At 42.8% G+C, this 17,869-nt stretch overlaps 1 protein-coding gene across 3 annotated transcripts in view; it reads right to left on the bottom strand.

Moving 5' to 3' along the window:
* Esrrg (estrogen related receptor gamma) overlaps positions 1 to 17,869 on the bottom strand; it is a 425,933-nt gene that overhangs the window by 59,673 nt on the left and 348,391 nt on the right. For all 3 annotated transcript variants that reach the window (XM_032915690.1, XM_032915688.1, XM_032915687.1), the window contains exons 4-5: positions 8,620 to 8,730; positions 4,706 to 4,867 (exon numbers count right to left, since the gene is read on the bottom strand). In XM_032915690.1, coding sequence (XP_032771581.1) covers positions 4,706 to 4,867; positions 8,620 to 8,730 — 273 coding nt within the window. The remainder of the gene's footprint in view (positions 1 to 4,705; positions 4,868 to 8,619; positions 8,731 to 17,869) is intronic.

Here is a 17,869-nt window from a genome sequence, read left to right as displayed (position 1 = left end):
AAAGTCAAGCATTTTCTGAAGCCCTCGCGGTCCTTTTCTTCCCCCCTTCAGTAGATAAGTGTGGTCGTGTTTCATAGCAGCTCATGTCCCCATCCGTGTGATTTATTAATGCAAGCTAACTAATTCTATTTACTGATAAAACCCCTCACTCCCTATGTATTTTTGTTCAATATTTTCTTTGGCAGAATTTCTCACTTTTCATAAGGCTAGAGCGAGCCTGCTAAAGTGGATTTGCAGCAGCGTAGAAGGGGAGCTGGCCTGACCCTGAGATGTTAGGCTTCAAGAACGCCAGTGGGTGTGAGAAGAGAATGTGGGTCACAAAGACTTGAATCACACACGTGCGTGTGTGTGTGTGTGTGTGTGTGTGTTCCCGTGTGCGTGTGCATCTGTGGTGTGTCTCTATGTGTGTCCATGTGTGTGTCTGTGTTCATGTGTGTGTCTGTGTGTATGTGTTTGTGTGTCCCCATGTGTGTGCTTATGTGTGTGCGTGTGTCCATGTGTGTATGTGTGTGTGTCTATGTGTGTTTTTGTATGTATCTGCGTGTCCTTGTATGTGTGTGTCTGTGTGAGTGTATGTATGTCCATGTATGTGTGTGTGTGTATCTGTGGTGTGTGTGTGTGTCCAAGTATGTGTGAGTCTGTGTGTGTGTGTGTGTCTGTGTGAGTGTATGTATGTCCATGTATGTGTGTGTGTGTGTATCTGTGGTGTGTGTCTGTGTGTCCAAGTATGTGTGTGTGTCTGTGTGTGTTCATGTGTGTGCATGTTTGTGTGTGTGTCCAAGTATGTGTGTGTGTGTCTGTGTGTGTTCATGTGTGCATCTGTGTGTATGCTTGTGTATCCACATGTGTGTGTTTATGTGTGTGCGTGTGTCCTTGTGTGCATCTCTGTGTGTCTGTATGTGTCTCCGTGTTTGTTTGTATGTCCATGTGTGTGTGTGTCTGTGTGTTTCTGTGTGTGTGCCCATGTGTATGTGTCTGTATGTTTGTGCACTCATACATGTACATGCATGTGTCTAAGTTCACTTTACTTTTATCGTAAGTGTTACATAAAAAATTCTAAAGTTAAGACCAAATCGGAGTTTCACTTTGCTTCTGGCTCTAAAGTGACTCCAGAGTCACTTAGTAAGCCTGGTTCCCTATAGAGAGCACAACTTTACTTTTACCAAGGCAGAAGTGTGACTTTAATCTTTACGCTCCCCTTGCCTCTCCCTCCATCCCATGCTCCACGTGGTAATGTGCAGCTCTCAGATGCCCTTGAACTCAGGCATGCATCGACAGCACAGAGCTTCCCACACCGTTCCCAAACTCACCGGGGCATATTGATTAAACAAACAAACAAACAAACAAACACAACATGAGAATCTGTTCAGTGAATTAATGCTTTTTGAATTCCCTTCTGAGAAGCTAAGGTTCTCTTTGTAATCATTTAAAATGCCCTCTGGGCACTAGGAAATGAGAGCTTAAGGCATCTTGCCAGTGACTGCTTTTTTACTGCTAGGAGAGGGAGGAGAGGGAAATGGGGAGGAAGAGGGAGAGGGAGATGGGGAGGGGGAGGGGGAGGGAGAGGGAGAGGGAGAGGGAGAGGGAGAGGGAGAGGGAGAGGGAGAGAGAGAGAGAGAGAGAGGGGAAGAGAGAGAGAATGAATGAATAATGTCAGTCCCCAGCTTACAATGGAGCACATAATCACACAGCCATTGTTTCCAGCACTGGAAATGGCACTGCACGGTTATTTAAAGCCTTCCCAAAAGTTACCCAGTCTATGACTACAGCATCCTTCTTTGTAAATCCCCAACTTTAAAAAGAACCAGATGGCTAGGTTTGATAATCCTAGCACTTGTGAGGCTGGGTTAAAGTAGAAACAAAAGTAAGACCTTTTGAAGATATGTCTACAGTCACATTTTTAGATAATCAAGTAGATCATTAATGTGATAGGCCATAGTTCCGTATGTTCATACCTTTATACACAGTTTGCTATTTGAGTATCTTCTTATAAGTGGAACTACCTTACTTTCCTTCCTCCCTTTACCCCATAGCCCTTCCCAACTGCACTCCCTTGAAGTCTTCCCATGATCCCCAACTCTCAAGCTGACGGCCTCTTTTTCTTTGGTTAATATTGTTACAGACACAGACATGCATATGCACATACATACAATTATTCTAACCCAGGGTTTTTCATCTTGGCCCTACCAATACTTGGTGCTAGAAAATTCTGTTGTAGCTGGCTTTTCTGTATATTATAGGATATTTGATCACATCCATATCATCTACCAACCAGATGCCAGTAGCTCCCCTAACGAACAAAACAATGTCCTCAGGCACTACCTTATGATGCCAGGGGACCCTTCACAACAAGTTTCTCACCCACCCCTACCTATGGAGAACCACTCTCCAATTGAGGATAGTTATTCTCTTCCATTCAAGGACGGAGAGATCTGAGGCAGAGAGAAATACAAGCACTCACATAAGTTCACATATGTTTCCAGAATATTCAAAGAACATTCAAGGCCAGTGTGACTCATAACAATGGCAGAATCAATACTAGACAGGCTGAGGTAGGACAAGTGCCACCATTTGGGGTAGCGTGGGCTACATAGTGTATTTCAGATGAGTCTGTGTAAGTGTTAAGGCTATGTTTCAAAACAATAGCGTATTTAAGATCCCCAGCATCTACATGAAAGCCAGACATGGTGGCAACATGTCTGCCATCCCAGTCCTTGGAATGTGGAGACAGGAGGATCTTGGGAAATTGCTTACTAGCCAGTCTACCAGTGAGCTTCAGGTTCTGTGATAGACCCTTTCTTCAAAAATAAGGTGGAGAATTAATAGAGGAAAATACTTGGCATTGACCTCTGACCTCCATACCCACCCATCCCTTCCCTGCCACTAACAAGCAACCAACAAGCAGCAGTGATGTCATCATGATGTCAGATAACATATCGCTTCAGAGAGCTCTGGCCTGGTCTCTCAATGTTAAGAGATTTATTAAGGTAATATTTTGATACCATCTGGAATTGTCATGAGAAAGACCAGCCACTAAAGAAACAAAAGAGGCAACTGCTCCCAAGGCCTGTTGTTAGGAAAGGTTGCAAGTGAATTTATAGTCCTGATTTTGTACATTATAATAAGAAGATACTCAAATAGCAAACTGTGTATAAAGGTATGAACATACGGAACAATGGCCTATCACACTAATGATCTATCTTGATTATCTAAAACTGTGACTGTAGACATATCTTCAAAAGGTCTTACTTTTGTTTCTCTCTCCTTTAACCCAGACACCAACAGCACTTTCTTCTCAAAGAAGTTTTCATTTACTGTCCAGACAGATGTGTTATCTGGGCTTTTACCCTGTGGCAGGCTGTCATTCTATAATCAAGGCACATCCTCCTGCCTCAGCCTCACAAGTGCTAGGATTATCAAACCTAGCCATCTGGTTCTTTTTAAATGCACACCTTTTTGTACAATCCATATACATGGGAGTACAGTCTACTCACTAATCCACATATATCCACAGGGCCAAACTGTATTCTTCTAGAAATTGTTATTCTTGTGTGGGTGTTTTCCAAAGCATACATTCCAGTTACCTATTTAACCAGTTCTGACTTAATTTGGAGAGCTTTATTAGCACACAGTGTAAGACAAAGTAGCCGGTATAATACAGAGCGATGTTTAAATTAGTTTACAATTTGCTTGGTCTCATCTAGAACTGCCCTGAACAAAGCTATTCAGAAATGTCAGCTGTGTCCCTAACCACTGTAACAAATTGTTGGCTGAACGCTGCACACCTAATGACTTCAAATTAGCTTCACCGCGATACTGCCTGACAGTTCGTTACGACTGTTAGCGACATGGCTGGCGTATCATGACCAATAAATTGGTTTCAGTGTGGGCTGGGAAAGGGACTTCCATCAATTTGATTAAAGAAATTACTGTAGCATTCAAAGCATAAAGACAAACTAGTTTAAGGAGATGGAAATAAGCTAACTGTGTATGCCAGGAAAACATCTCTTGCCACTTGAAAACTTCTTTAAAAGAACTATCTGGGAACTAAAGCCAAAGGAAATGAAAACGAATTCAGACACGTTACCAACATTTTCAAAATGTTTCCTTTTGTTATGGGGCCAGGTCTGTGGTTTTGCTGTTATAGGACGGATCAAGAAAGAGAGATAATAAGGCCCAGGCTTGGGGGTCAGCACATGAGAAAGGCTGCCATCTTCATCTAGCATTTCATTTGATCTATAAATTCATCATAAATATCTAATTGTAAACTGATTTGAAACGTGTGATCATAAAAAGAAGGTCAATGTGAAGATGAATGATAAATGCCAGGTGGAATATTAGAGGAGGAAAAGATATACATATATATATATATATATATGATTATTTCTTCCAGAAAAAGATAAAATCTTTAACATAACTAAGAAACGGTTTTTTGGATTGTACATTCTTTATTAAATTGTGGCAAATAGTTCCCTCAAATAGGGATGACTATGAACGGAGTTCAAAACAGCGTATAAACATTTTGCTTATCAGTACATAGAAGTTAACACTCTGAGTTCAGAAAACCAGTGCTGAGTTAAGTGCAAACAACAGAGAGTTAGAAACCATCCCACAGGAAAAATGTAAAATTCGCTCCCCGTAGGATGCAAAAACCTGGAGGCTCCTGCAGTCTTTGCGTTTCTTTGGGGTTTCCCCGAGAACTTACCTGGGATATGTTTTGCCCATCCAATGATAACCACCAACTCTCGATCAGCCAAGTCACAGAGCGTCGTGAGGGCTTTGATGTCACTGTCGGGGACAGTAGGGTCAGGCATGGCATAGATCTTCTCTGGTTCAGCCACCAGCAAATGCGAGACAATCTTGTTATCTGTGGGGTCAGACCAGAGCACTGCATGCTCACCAGCGTAATCACCACTTTTGTAAACTCTAAGCTATTTCGTACTTTGAGAAATAATCGTGGCATCCTACAATAAAACACACACACTCCATCATGGCTCACCCTGTGTGCTTTGAGCAGTGTTTAGGGAAATTCACAGCTAGAAAGAACTCACCGTTCACAACAGAAAGCATCCCTTTCTTTGCCCGGCTTGCTGGAAAGAACACTTGGTCCTGCTGTGAACATTTTTATAGCAAACGGGTAAAAGAAGTAAGATGTTTCTTGGGTCTGCTCTCTGATTCTTAAGTGGGGTCTGGGGGAGCAGATTAAACAGCACACAACAGTTTCAAAATAAAAGCCCACTGGAAGGCATTGAAATATGGTCTAATGCAGAGAGCAAAGACCCACAAACGACCATAGTCTTAATAGGCACGAAAGTCATTAACTGTTTTAATTCCTTTAAGGAAGAGCCAGAGGTCAGAGCCCTTGTGCCAGGATGAATTACTGACGATATAACTCTATCTCCTTGGGATGCATTAAATAGGAACTGCCCACCTTCTCCCGGTCTCCACGTAGCAGGGCAACCCTCCAAATACAGCTAATATCTGTGCCCATAAAAACAAGACTGCTTATACAACACAGCATTTTCTCCTCCAAGCGCCTCATTCTTTAATCTCCTACTTTCGTCTCTTGTCCCCAGTTCATTCTCTGCCTCAGATTTATCTGTCTGAAATTTGTGATCTATGCTTTTGAAATCTTCATAAAGTCAACACTAGAGACGAATGGGAAGTGTCTCATCGGATGTGCTTTGCTGCTTAGGGGCATGTGTGGGTTTATGGAGGGGCCGTAAAGCCTGACTAACAGAATGATTTTTCTCGTTGGCCTGATTTTCAATTTCTTGATGTAGCTTTAGATGGGATTCTTTCTCCTATGTGAGGAGATACAAACGGGTAAAAAAAAAAATCAATTCACATATTTAAGAGTCCTGGGTAATATCTTTCCAGAAAACCGGGAGTCTAAGGGGGGGAGTTTTGTGGACAGAGCTAAAGTTACAAGTATGTTTGCTACACACTTTTTTTTCACTCAGTTTTTAACCCCTTCAACTCCAAACGACAGCTGGCATTCTTCGGTCTTGTGATGAAGTAGCAAAGAGACTTATCTAAGACATATCTTGCACTTTTTCTGTAATTGTGTGTGTGTGTGTGTGTGTTTAGTACCTCATTGATTCTCTGAAATTAATTCATATAATGCATTTTAAGAATTTAATGATTTAATCTAACCCTCACTCTTCCATCTAACTCTTCCAAGATGACTCAAAAGCTATCAGCTGTCAAGAGTTCTTTAATTTACAGGGGTAGGAGGGCTCTTGAGATCGCTCCCTCCAACTCTACGCTAGAATGTTGACTAGCTTGATTTTGTTCAGGTCTTGTACAGGCCACCCTAAAAGTATATTTTAAGCTACACTAATATGGACATACAAATTATACTTATTTCAGATAGTAGTCCTTAACATTAATGCTCATATTTGGGTAGACGTATTCCCAAATAGCACACTTTCTAGGCAAAAATTATCTAATGGTGATATATGCTCTTTTTAGCTTATAGAATGTGAAAGGAGGGACGTTTGTTTGTCTTATATGTCATGGAAGGGACACCTTGTGTTTCTGGTTACACGGAGGGAGGTTTTGGCTTTTGTGGCTCTGAAGAAGCATCAGTCAAGGGCATGAGTGTGTAACCATAGGACATCAAGCTTCTGGACTTTATTGTTTCACACAGGGGAAAGCCTGCAACCTACTCCAGCCAAGTCCTGGCTTTTTGACTTGCAGGTCAGAGCAATTCAGGAAAACCTGGGCATCCCCACCCTTCAGCAAATAGCATAGCCAACAGCACTGTTTTCCACTAAGTCTTATTTAATGTTTCCCTAATTAGAATCAATACAACCCAATTTTCAGTCTTGGGCCTTTGTAGTACACAAACAACCAGCCAGGGGTGCAAAAGTCTCCCCAGCCACCTTCTCGTTAAAGCCTGTGGTGTCCCCTGATGTCTATCCGACAGGAGCTGAAAATTAAGTTTTATAAATGTTTGTTACGAAAACACACTAATTGGATGGACTAAGGAAAATTAACACAACGGCCTTTAGATAATGAGTAACGATTCATTAGGAGCCCTCTTTATCTCAGACGAATGGAGCGCCCTGCAATTGCTGTAATCTTCTTAGAGGTACTTGACAAGCCACTTCCCAATTTTTCAGGTTTACACAGAAAACGATGGATGTCCCTGTACCATGTAGATTTACAAATAGCCTGGTGCTCCCTTTTCTTTCTGTAGAGGAAATTATCAATGGTTTCTGGTCAACGTGTGCTTCAGATAAACAGGCAATCTCTGTATTATTGAATCAAGAAACGCTAACCCTCTAATGAAATTAAGCATTAGCGTTTATTGCATTTTATTGTATTATCAGAAAGTTTTTAATTATAATGTGCAGAATCTGTTTAATGCACTCCTAGATCGTATCTGCAGAATGCCAAACCGCTTCGCAGGCTGGGGGATGCCAGATTGGACAACTGAAAGGATAATCAACATAATGTTTTCTGGAAAGGCAAAAAGAAACTATGCCATATGTTCACTTACGCTTTAATTCTATGTAAAATGGGCTGCTTTGCCTTGAACACAGTTAAAATGCCCTTTCGTTTACAGTTTGGGGTCTGCTTTATTTATTCAACGGAGTCCCAGATGCTGGCATGGACGGTGCACAGCGCTGACCGTCCTGGAGAACTTGAACTAGAAGAGGGCCCTTCCTTTCTCCTTAGGGGGTAGATCAAAACAGCCTCACCTTCTCTTAACCTGGTATAGGAGGAAGAGTAGCTTGTGTCTTCTATGGAGAAAAAAAAAACCAGTATGTGCAAGCATTTTTTGCTACCAAAGCAACTCTCAGGGACTCTTCCGAATGCCAGGCATAAACATCTAGATTGCTAGGTTGGCGGCCCTGTAGCTATTAACTGATTTCTCGGAAAATGGGATACATTTATTGCCACAATCTACACTCCAGCCCCTTTTAGTTAATGACAAAGGGAATGGGGTTTGCATTCTAGCTACGCACCAGCCGTCCTTTCCAATTGCAACCTGGGATCATAAAATCATGGGCTCTTTAAAAACAATTTACAACACCCATAAGGGCACCTGAGACGGAGCCACCAACCTATGCTCATTATTAGTGGGGTCCATTCTCCTTCTAATCTATTGCTAGCTACCGCGTTAACCTTATATAGCATCAAATTAATGAGGCCCCTAATGTATTTTCATTGGGAGGTTGAGCAGTCAAACTCATTTAGTTAGGGAAAACTACAAAAGTCACTTTCTTGTGAAATCTGAAACTAACAGCTCCAGTGAACTAATGATCGCGGTATGATCCGTTTTATGTACCTCCGCAAACAACGACAACCAGTAAATGTAAAATTCACACTATACAGGCTGTGCATTAATATGCTCACGCTTCTACAAAACGATGAGGCACAAACAGGGAGCATAGAGAATTATCGTAGACGGCTTTAAAAGAAACGAAAGAGATCATTAGTCGGGTTGACACTGTTCTTCATAGACAATCCCTGAGAACAGAGTTCATGTTCTCCAACAGAGAGGAGTTTCCTTGGACTCAGAAGGGACGGGCATGCCAACACTAGGATATGCAGTGCCAACTGGGAGGATTCTGTGTCTGGGAAGCCAGGCACATCTGTTGTACTTACATGGCTTTTTGGCTGGCTGCACCAGCTGAGGGTTCAGGTATGGGCTGTTCTCAGCATCTATTCTACGCTTGTACTTCTGCCGACCTCCACGCACTCTGTCAAGACGGACCCCTGTGGACAGAGACAGACACGGGCTTACTCATGAGGTAGTTACCTCAGAATAATCAAATATGGCAACTGCATCTCCCAGGAGTGTTAGGGAGACAGACAGTGGAACTCCGAATGGACCAGCATTACCAAGGAAGGCTAAAAAAGAAAATAATAATTAAAAAAAATGGAGGCCGAATCAAAAATGTCAGTACCTGAAAAATATGACTAGAAAACATTAAAGACATTTGCTAAAGAGCTATCAAAGTTGCCATTTATATAAACATCAGGGCAAAGGCACACTTCCATATAAATTAATCAAAGAAATGGTTACTTTTATGCTAGTATCATGGTTTCTCAAGATAAAGACATTGGTATTGTATACCCTCATCCTTCATCACTCATGAAAACTCCATGTGTGGGACCCAGTCAACATCTAGAAAGATCTAGAACTCTGCAACCCTCCTCTGCTGCACTTGTGGATTGGAGGTGACAGAGTTCCTACACACTTGGGGGGAGTGTGGGGTGGGGTCGATGTAATCCAATATTGTTCTATGTGAAACTGTCACTGTATTTCTCAAGAGATTCTTATTTACAAGTTGACACTCACTCATGGGAACCAAATGTGGGCAGGGCTGTGCAAATAGTGTAGGAAGTGTTTTCCCAAGAGGGAATTCAGAAGGTATGAATGTCAAATCTACCACTCAGGTATGTATCCTCCCATCCTGTGTATTCAGCTACAGTTTTCAAGGCATTTCATGTTCACAGAATTCTATCTTCATTCCTCTAGTTGCCAGATCCTGTTTGTGTAATTCTATCAATATTTACTAAAGTTTGAGGTGTTTTCCTTCTTTCCCCACTTATTAGGCTCCCTCTTCTCTCATAATTTTATCTTGCGACCTTTCTCTTGAGATTTTTCCACTTTACGTGATGTGGCTCCATTTTAATCTGTCTGAGACACACGGGATATTGTTTATATTATTTATAGCCTTGATGTCTCTCAGCTAGCTTCAACCTGGGCAGAACATCCAGTCTGCTATTACTAGACGTAGCAAGAGACGGCGGGGGGGGAGGGAAAAGAGGGAGGGGAGAGAAGGCGAGAATATGAAGTAGAAGAGAGAACACTTTAGTCCTCTCTGAAACTGCTAGAACAAAAGCCTGCAGAAGACACTTGGATCGCTTGGATCTGGTGTATGGGCTCCTTTACATTCTCTTAGAGCTTAGCAGAGGATTCGTATTACCAATATAATTAATTTACACACATAGCTGGTGGGTTTCTTTTTAAAAACATTTATTATATTCTTATTTATTTACCTTATAAGGGGATAAGTGCTTGTGTGCACATATGGAGGGTAGTGGGCAGCTCGTAGGAGTTGGTTATTTTCTCCCACTATGTGGATCCTGGGGCTGGTTCTCAGGTTGTCTGGCTTCGAAGCAAATGCCTTTCCTACCTGAACTGTCCCACCAGCCCAATGCAGCTCAGTTTCTGAAGGTGAGAGCTGTCTGTCGAGAAGCACTTACAGACTCTTGGGAGATGGCTCAGCTCCTAAGATGCTTATTGCTTAAGCTTGAGTTTGATTCCTAGAGCCCACAAGAAAAGCTGAGCGTGACAGTGCACACCTGTAATCCCATGCCCACAGGGGCTGGGGCTGGGGGGAGGATCCTGGGGCTCAGTGGCCAGCTCTTCTAGATAAACCAGTGAGCTCTAGGTTCATTAAGATACTTTGGCTCAAAAACTAAGGGAGAGAATGATTGAGAATTGACACTGGACAGTGACTCCTGGCCTCCTCATACGCAATCACGTATGTGTACACACGTACACAAGAAAGTATGCACACATACACACCGCAAGCAAGAAATTAGCATTCAGGGCTGTGACTAGGGGTGTCTGCACTGCCTCCTGCTGGACCTTGATTAAGTCATTTGGTATAATTCTCTTGTGTGGGGCCGGGGGAGATGTATCGGGGTCATTCTTAGCCAAGAAAATGCAGTTCTCAAATATTTATTGAACATGTGTTTCTCTCTCTCTCTCTCTCTCTCTCTCTCTCTCTCTCTCTCTCTCTCTCTCTCTCTCTCTCAGCACTGTGAGATAACCAACACCAGGCATTTCCCTTTCAACCATGAAGACTGATTTTCTGTGCATGCTCCAAATGACTTTCTAATGTTCCCCACCTCAGTCCCTTGCCATCTGGGTAGCTCAGTAGCTATCCACCCATAGACCCTCATATACCCTGCCTGCTGCAGCCATCTGCCCCACCCACTCATCTACCCCATTCCTAGTCAAGAGCTTTCCAAATACAGGAAGACTTCACTTTTTATTCTCTAAAACGAAAATCAATTGGATGAAGAATTCTTTTATGACTTGTGATCTTTATTTATATGACAGTCGGGAAAATGACTAGATATTGATACGCATAACGCATGAGATTAATAATCCTATAGTAAAACCTGACAGAGACTCGATATGCAGAGCAATGCTCCTGCCAAGTTTGGATAACAATTAATAGCGAAATTTTCTGAAGTCAATGCGTTTTAGAAGATCATAATAATGTACTCATGTGCAAATTCGTTCCCAATCAAAAGCAGCCAAATATTAGAATTTTTCAAATATTTCAGACAAAATAAAATATATCCACAATTGCTTTTTAACTTTGCTTCCAAACCTGGGGTAATATGCCTTTTATGCACCCCTGGAGGAACAGTGCCTGTCATCATGATGATTTTCTGTAGCTGGCTATGCTCTCAGTGAAAGTTTAAAGGACAATCTAACAATAGCTGTGAAGATCTTTGCACTATGCCACGCCACTCGATTCACTTCTTTGCACTGAAGCAAAATCTGAAGAAGACGACACAGCCCCTTCTCACCTGGATCACAATATAAACATATTTGGAAAGAGCAGCGTGTAGGCCAAGCCACACCCAAACAGACCTCTGAACGCATGAGAACAGCAGCTTTGCCTTAGATGATTGACAACCAATGTGCTCATTCACATGACAAAAAATATCACAACTTAATTTTTTTTCTTCTTCTGAGACACTATCTCACTCCATACCCCTGACTGGAAAACAAAGTCCCATCTCACTATAGATAGATAGATAGATAGATAGATAGATAGATAGATAGATAGATAGAAAGATAGATAGCTGTAATTTACCCTTTATGTAGTCCTGAATAATAATTACAATGTAAACTATTGTGTTTAAAAGGTTCAAAAGCATTTCAGTAAAAATAAATAGCATTATTGATGATCGGTGATTGGGAGAGCCGGAATAGTGAGAACCAAACACCGATCACCCGGAGTAATCATACCTGTGTTTTACACCGCCATATAAACAATTTCTCCTAAGGTGCTATTTATATAATACTTTTGAAAAAATTAAAACACGAAGTGTTCTTACTCCCTAAAATGATAACATGTCCACGATGTGGCATGTGTGACAAGATTTGAAGTTAATTAAGGCAACTGTGCCATCCACTCAAGGGAAGACCGCCATTATCTTTTTATAAATAAATAAATAAATAATAAGATTTTAATAGTTGGCATTTCTTACCTAACCAGAACATTTCATGGGGCTTCTTCAAGTACAGTGTGTGCCTTCAGCCACTAGGGAGTCACAAATTGTACACACTGTCCAAATTTACAAAATGCAGAGAGCGGGAGTAGGACAGGGAGGAAAAATGCTGTGACGGGGAAAAAACGCCCAACAAAGCGAAAGGGTCAGGACGAGGTCGCTGAGGTCGACTCGTGCTAAGCCAGCATGTTACATCCAAATGCAAATGTCTGTGATATTATGTGGTCCAAGTCAAAGCGCTTTCATTCCTGTGGCACTGTAGAGTCAGATGGGTTCCCTGTATGTTCTTCCTCTTCGGGGAATTAATAAGACTACCTCACCCGCTTTCCCAATTTAAAAATAAGGCATTTATCACGTTGTTCCAAATCAAAAGATGTTAAGGATGACATCCCCAGAATACTTAAGAAAGAAATGAATGGCTACATCAAAATACAGACAATTTAGAAATCATTGCTCAAGAATATTAAACAACCATTTGTGCTGGGTAAATGTCATCCAGTGTAGACTACAGTAGAGTCAGGGAGGGTCATGGGAAAGGCACGAACCCTCGCCTGCCGACCCTCGCCTGCACTATCTGCAACCCTACTGTGTGCTACTGTGAGCCACCTGGTTGCCTTGTGGCCCACTGGTGCCCTCCCTGCATCCCTGTAGAGTGTGTGACCCTAACCCAGTTTCTGGTGGAGACGGAGGGCAGCAGCTATGCCTAGCACAGAGGAAGTTCTCTTCAGGAGCAGCAGCAAGAGGCTATAAGGACTAACAGAGTCTAGGTAAGTGCTAGGGATTTCTATGGCAGCTTCTGTCGGGTTCTTCGTTGGGACAAGATCTGGGCAGCTATGCATATAGGCTTCCCAACAGGGGGATGAAAGGAAGTTATGAGTATGTGCATGTGGATGCTCCGAGGAAAAGACCACCATATTAAATGCCTGCAGAGCATCTAAGACAATGTGACGTGCCAACCTCTGGATGTTTTTTGGAACCATTGTCACCTCTCTCAAAGTAGACAGCAATATTGTTAAATGTGGCTTTGAGACTGTGGCTTTTCTCCCTGTTTTAATGTACAGCATCCTGGTGCCGATTTCCTCTCAGGAAGCACTGACTACAAGTTATCTCCATGAGCCAGTCCATGCCTGATGTATCATGGAAAAAACTAAAGTTCCTGATAGCCTGTTACATGCTACACACTCAGGGTGAGTTGAATTCTGTATGTATTAGTGCACATACCCTCAAAGCGACCCTGTGAGACAGTTGCTATTTTTGTCCCACATTACAGGTGGGAAAAACAGCAATGCATAGAGACAGGGCCAGGTATGAGAGTCATAGAGAATGCCTACACCAGAAAATTAAAAATAAATTACTGAAGTGAACAATATCTCCACCCTGACATAGCTAACAGGTAGGCACGACAGGGCCAGCAGAAGGCGTGTGACTTCTCCACTCGATTCCAGCCCTAGGGTCTCTGAGTGTATGACTCAGGCAGATGCTTGAGCCCATGACTGTGAATAAACTCAGTGAAGATTTTTTTTTTAATTTTAAAAAGATTTATTTTCTATTCTTCTGAGGCAAGGCAGGTCATAAACTCCACATGTTCCCCCTTCCTTGTTGAAAGGGTACTGTCAGTTAGACAGGCCTGTCTGTGCCAGAGCACAGAGTCAAAGAGGGATCGCAGCCAAATTTCACAGTCCCAACAGATACCACCAATGGCCCTTGCCCCACTGAGTAATGGCCAATGGTTTCAGTTATTTTGGCTAGAATATCAGGTCCACAAAACCGTAGTATGGAAACTGTTCCATCTCTGTGTTAAAATACTGTAATCTGTGAAAAAGTAAGAAAGCTCACAAAAGGATTGAAAGATTGGGGGAGGAGGGATGGACAGACAGAGAGACAGAGAGGTAGAGAGACAAAGAGAGAGAAATTCAGGGAAACACACAGAAACAGAGAGACACGGGCAGACAGGGAGGCAGAGACACAGGGAGACAGAGAAGCAGAGACAGAAAGACAGAGATAGAGAGACAGAGAGACAAACAGACAGAGACAGAAGCAGAGAGACCTTAGTCTCTAAATGAGATTTTTAAAAAAAGGCAGGGCTCATGTTGGAGCTTTCTTGACCTCTAGATAAATGAACAATTGGCCCCCAGGAATCCTTCCGCTTAGGCCCCTGACAGCCATCTGGGTGATTAACATGGAAAACTTGCACTGGAAGTCACATAGGCTTCTAGGTGCATCTGAAATGCACATGTGGGTTCATGCACATAGGACAAAAATCCCAAAGAAGCCCCTTGACCCCGAGCTCCCCAGGGTGCAACCCAGGGCTCCTGCCTGGCTCCAGAGCTCTTGCACCAAACTTGCAAAGCCTGGGTTGGAGCCCAAGTGGAAAGGGCAGTCGTCTGAATCCACTCTCCACAACACGTTTTGCAGAGGGCATGTTTTCCTAGCAGCAGCAAAGTTTCTTGTGGGAAGCATGGGGGCCCGAATCTATGATACATACGAGTACAAATTAGGTCATCTGCAACAGGTGACCCATTTTAATTGAGTGTCTGCTGTCTGCAAGTCCGACAAAAGGTGAATGGAAATGAATGAGTCTGGCAAAAGAGCCCCGAGTCTCACAATACCCGATATCTCGTTATTTTTAAACAGCTGTCTATAAACTAATGCTGACAAGCCTTGAACCTTTTATTTCTGCTCAGGCTGAGGTTTCGATGGGGGTGGGGGTGGGAATAAAAGGCAAGAAGAGAGACGGGCATCCAGAGAGTGGCATTAAACATGCGACACCTACCATTATTAACTCCTCAGTGTAATTAAAGAAATCTCCTGTTCAAAAGGCCACATTTCTTCCCTTCTCTGTCAGGGGCGGGCACGCTTGGCCTGCACGTGCTAAACATAGGCCCTGTCTTTTAAAAAAGAAAAGAACGTCTTCCTTTTATTTCTGGGTTATTTTTTTCCATGTGCATGTGTGCGTGTGCAAGTGTGCGTTGTGTGTGTGTGTGTGTGTGTGTGTGTGTGTGTGTGTGTGTGTGTGTGTGTGTGTGTGTGTGTGGTTTGTGCTATGTTAGCACGTACATGGGGGTACCTGTGCTCGGAGGCCACAGAACTTTCCAGACTGCTATTCTGTCGCTCTCTACTTTATTCCACTGATACTGGGGTCCCTTAGCGAGAGTGGAGCTAGGCTCTTACTCAGCAGCCTCCGTGACCCTTTCCTTGCAGCCCCTGGCAGCACTGTCATACAGATGAACTCATGAGTGGCCACACTGGCCTTCTCTCCAACATATTCTTATTAGGTAGCTTGGGAGAGTCTGAAATTCATTCTACGGAACAAGCTCAGAGCCATTCTCCTGCCTCTAACCTACATCTGGCTTTTTATGTGGGTTCTAGACATTTGAACTCAGGTCCTCATGAGTACAAAGTAGATGTTCTTACATAGGAAGTCACCCCCCCCACACACACACACATCTCCTTTCATTATCTTAAAAATCTTAAATATTTCATTTTACTGTGAAAATTCATAATTTTACCATTATAATCTTCCAAAGTAAAATCTGAACAGGAACAAATCCGGAAGTGAGGGTATACGTCATCCTGTCATTGCTTAGAGAACAAGCACCACTCCCCAGGTTACCTCCCTGCACCAGACAAACCAAGAGTGAATCTGAGCTCTAACCTCAGGACCCTGAGGAGCAGATAAGAGGATCAGAAGTTCATACGCATCCTATAGTAAATTCAAGGCCAGCTTGGTCTCTGTGTCCCTGCTAAATCCACCAACGAACAAATATGCAAACAACAGAGTAAAATCTGCTACAAAGTGGACCAAGAAATAGTGTGTATTCTCAGGCCGTGTTAATGAAAACTACACCCAACACATAGAACATATAGAAAAAAATCACTTCAATAGGAATTAAATGTAGGTATAATGTTAACATTACATTATACAAGTGTCAGGTTTCCTGTGGCATCTCTAATCTCTGTGACAATGGCAGCAAGGCGTTTCACACAATAGTAGTCTGACTCGTTCATAGACCCCGTGGGAATACTCTCTGTAGACAACGGCTTGCATGAGGTTTAGTCAAACTGTCATTCCAAGCAAACACAAACTCAATATGAAGTCAAGATGGCTAACAAGCTGTTGGGTTGTGAATCAGTCATTCAGTCTTAGAGAGGACAAAGGAAACAGAGCTTAATGATGCCGTTGTTGGGCTTCAGCAGAACAAAGGCAAAGTAATGAGGGCATCTTCAAATGGAGCAGAAGAGATTCTGTACTGTAGGTTACCAGACCAAGACAACTGTCCTCCCAAGACCTTCGCTGTACAGACCACACCCAACGTCTCTTTGTCTACCAAGCAGAGGTCAGACGTTTCTGAGGGGAGTTAGGGAAGAGAGAGGGAAGAGACACAGGGTAGTTTATCAAGGGTGTAGACACTGTTCAAATTCAGAGTTGAGAAGAAGGGACATGGGAGTGGAAGGCATCCCTTGTTAGAGGCACAGAGATGAGGCACTTCAGCGAGCACCGCAAGACCTGTGTTTCTCTCCCCAAATTTGACCAGTTTGGCTATGGAGGGGCTTAAGGTGAGGGAAGGGGATTTGTGAAACACAGTGATAACTTAAAAGTCATATATGACTAAGTACGTATGTATAATCAATAAATGTTACACGCTAAGCAAGCAGTGTTTGCTACACATCGGGGGACTCTAGATTCTACCTGCTTCCAGCAGTAACTGTAAGTTGAGCTTACCTGACTTTGATGGTATAGTCACCATGTCTTCACAGCTAACCTTCATGCCTCATGAGGAGACAGGTCTTAAGACCTCACTGTCATGAAATGTTAAAAATCAGTGAGAGAGCTTATTTAAATCTGAACAGTTAGCTTCCTGTATTTAGGTTGGGCATGGTGGTGCTTGTCTGGGTTCTCAGTATTTGGGAGGTTAAGTCAGTAAAATGGCAAGTTCAAACCAAGTCTAAAAAATTGAAAAAGAAGGGGAAGAGGAGAGGAGGGATGAGGGAGGAAGAGGGAGGAATGAGAAATGGGAAAATGGTCTTCAAATCAAACGCTTCTTCTACAGGAATTTAGAAGTATCCTGTATTTAAGCGAAGGTGGATGGGTGTATGCAGAGGCTAAATGACCTGAGTCCCCATGAGGAGTCTGTTGGCACCAAACAGGGAGTTTCGTGACCGATGTTCTTTGGGTACTTGTCACCAGAGACCTTTGTTCAAAGTACCCACAAGGTGGGAACAGACTTTAAGTTCTAACAAGAGCCAAGGACAGACTCACTGGTTGGTGATGAGGCACGGACACACTTGCCTGGTCGAGAGGCAGCTCAAGGCTAGATGTTAGGAGTCAAAGCCCCAGCACTCACTCCCACGTGCAGGGGGAAGTAGAATTTCCCATGAGAATCTCTGCTATTTTCCCAACCAGCTTTTCTTAGTCTATCCTATGGGACAACCGCCTCTCTGTGTGTAACTGAAACATGCCTGGGCCCAAACACAGACTTCAACACACTCTATTGCTATGTATATTCAGCTGAATCCCACACACTATTTGAAATTGAATCAAAGGATCAAAAAATGCAGCCAAATGATCTTGCTGTATGTTTTGACTGTA

Source organism: Rattus rattus, chromosome 10, assembly GCF_011064425.1.
Source record: "Rattus rattus isolate New Zealand chromosome 10, Rrattus_CSIRO_v1, whole genome shotgun sequence".
In the NCBI taxonomy this organism is placed as follows: Eukaryota; Metazoa; Chordata; class Mammalia; order Rodentia; family Muridae; genus Rattus; species Rattus rattus.
Note: the sequence above shows the minus strand (reverse complement) of the source record. Positions and strands in the feature narration are given on the sequence as shown.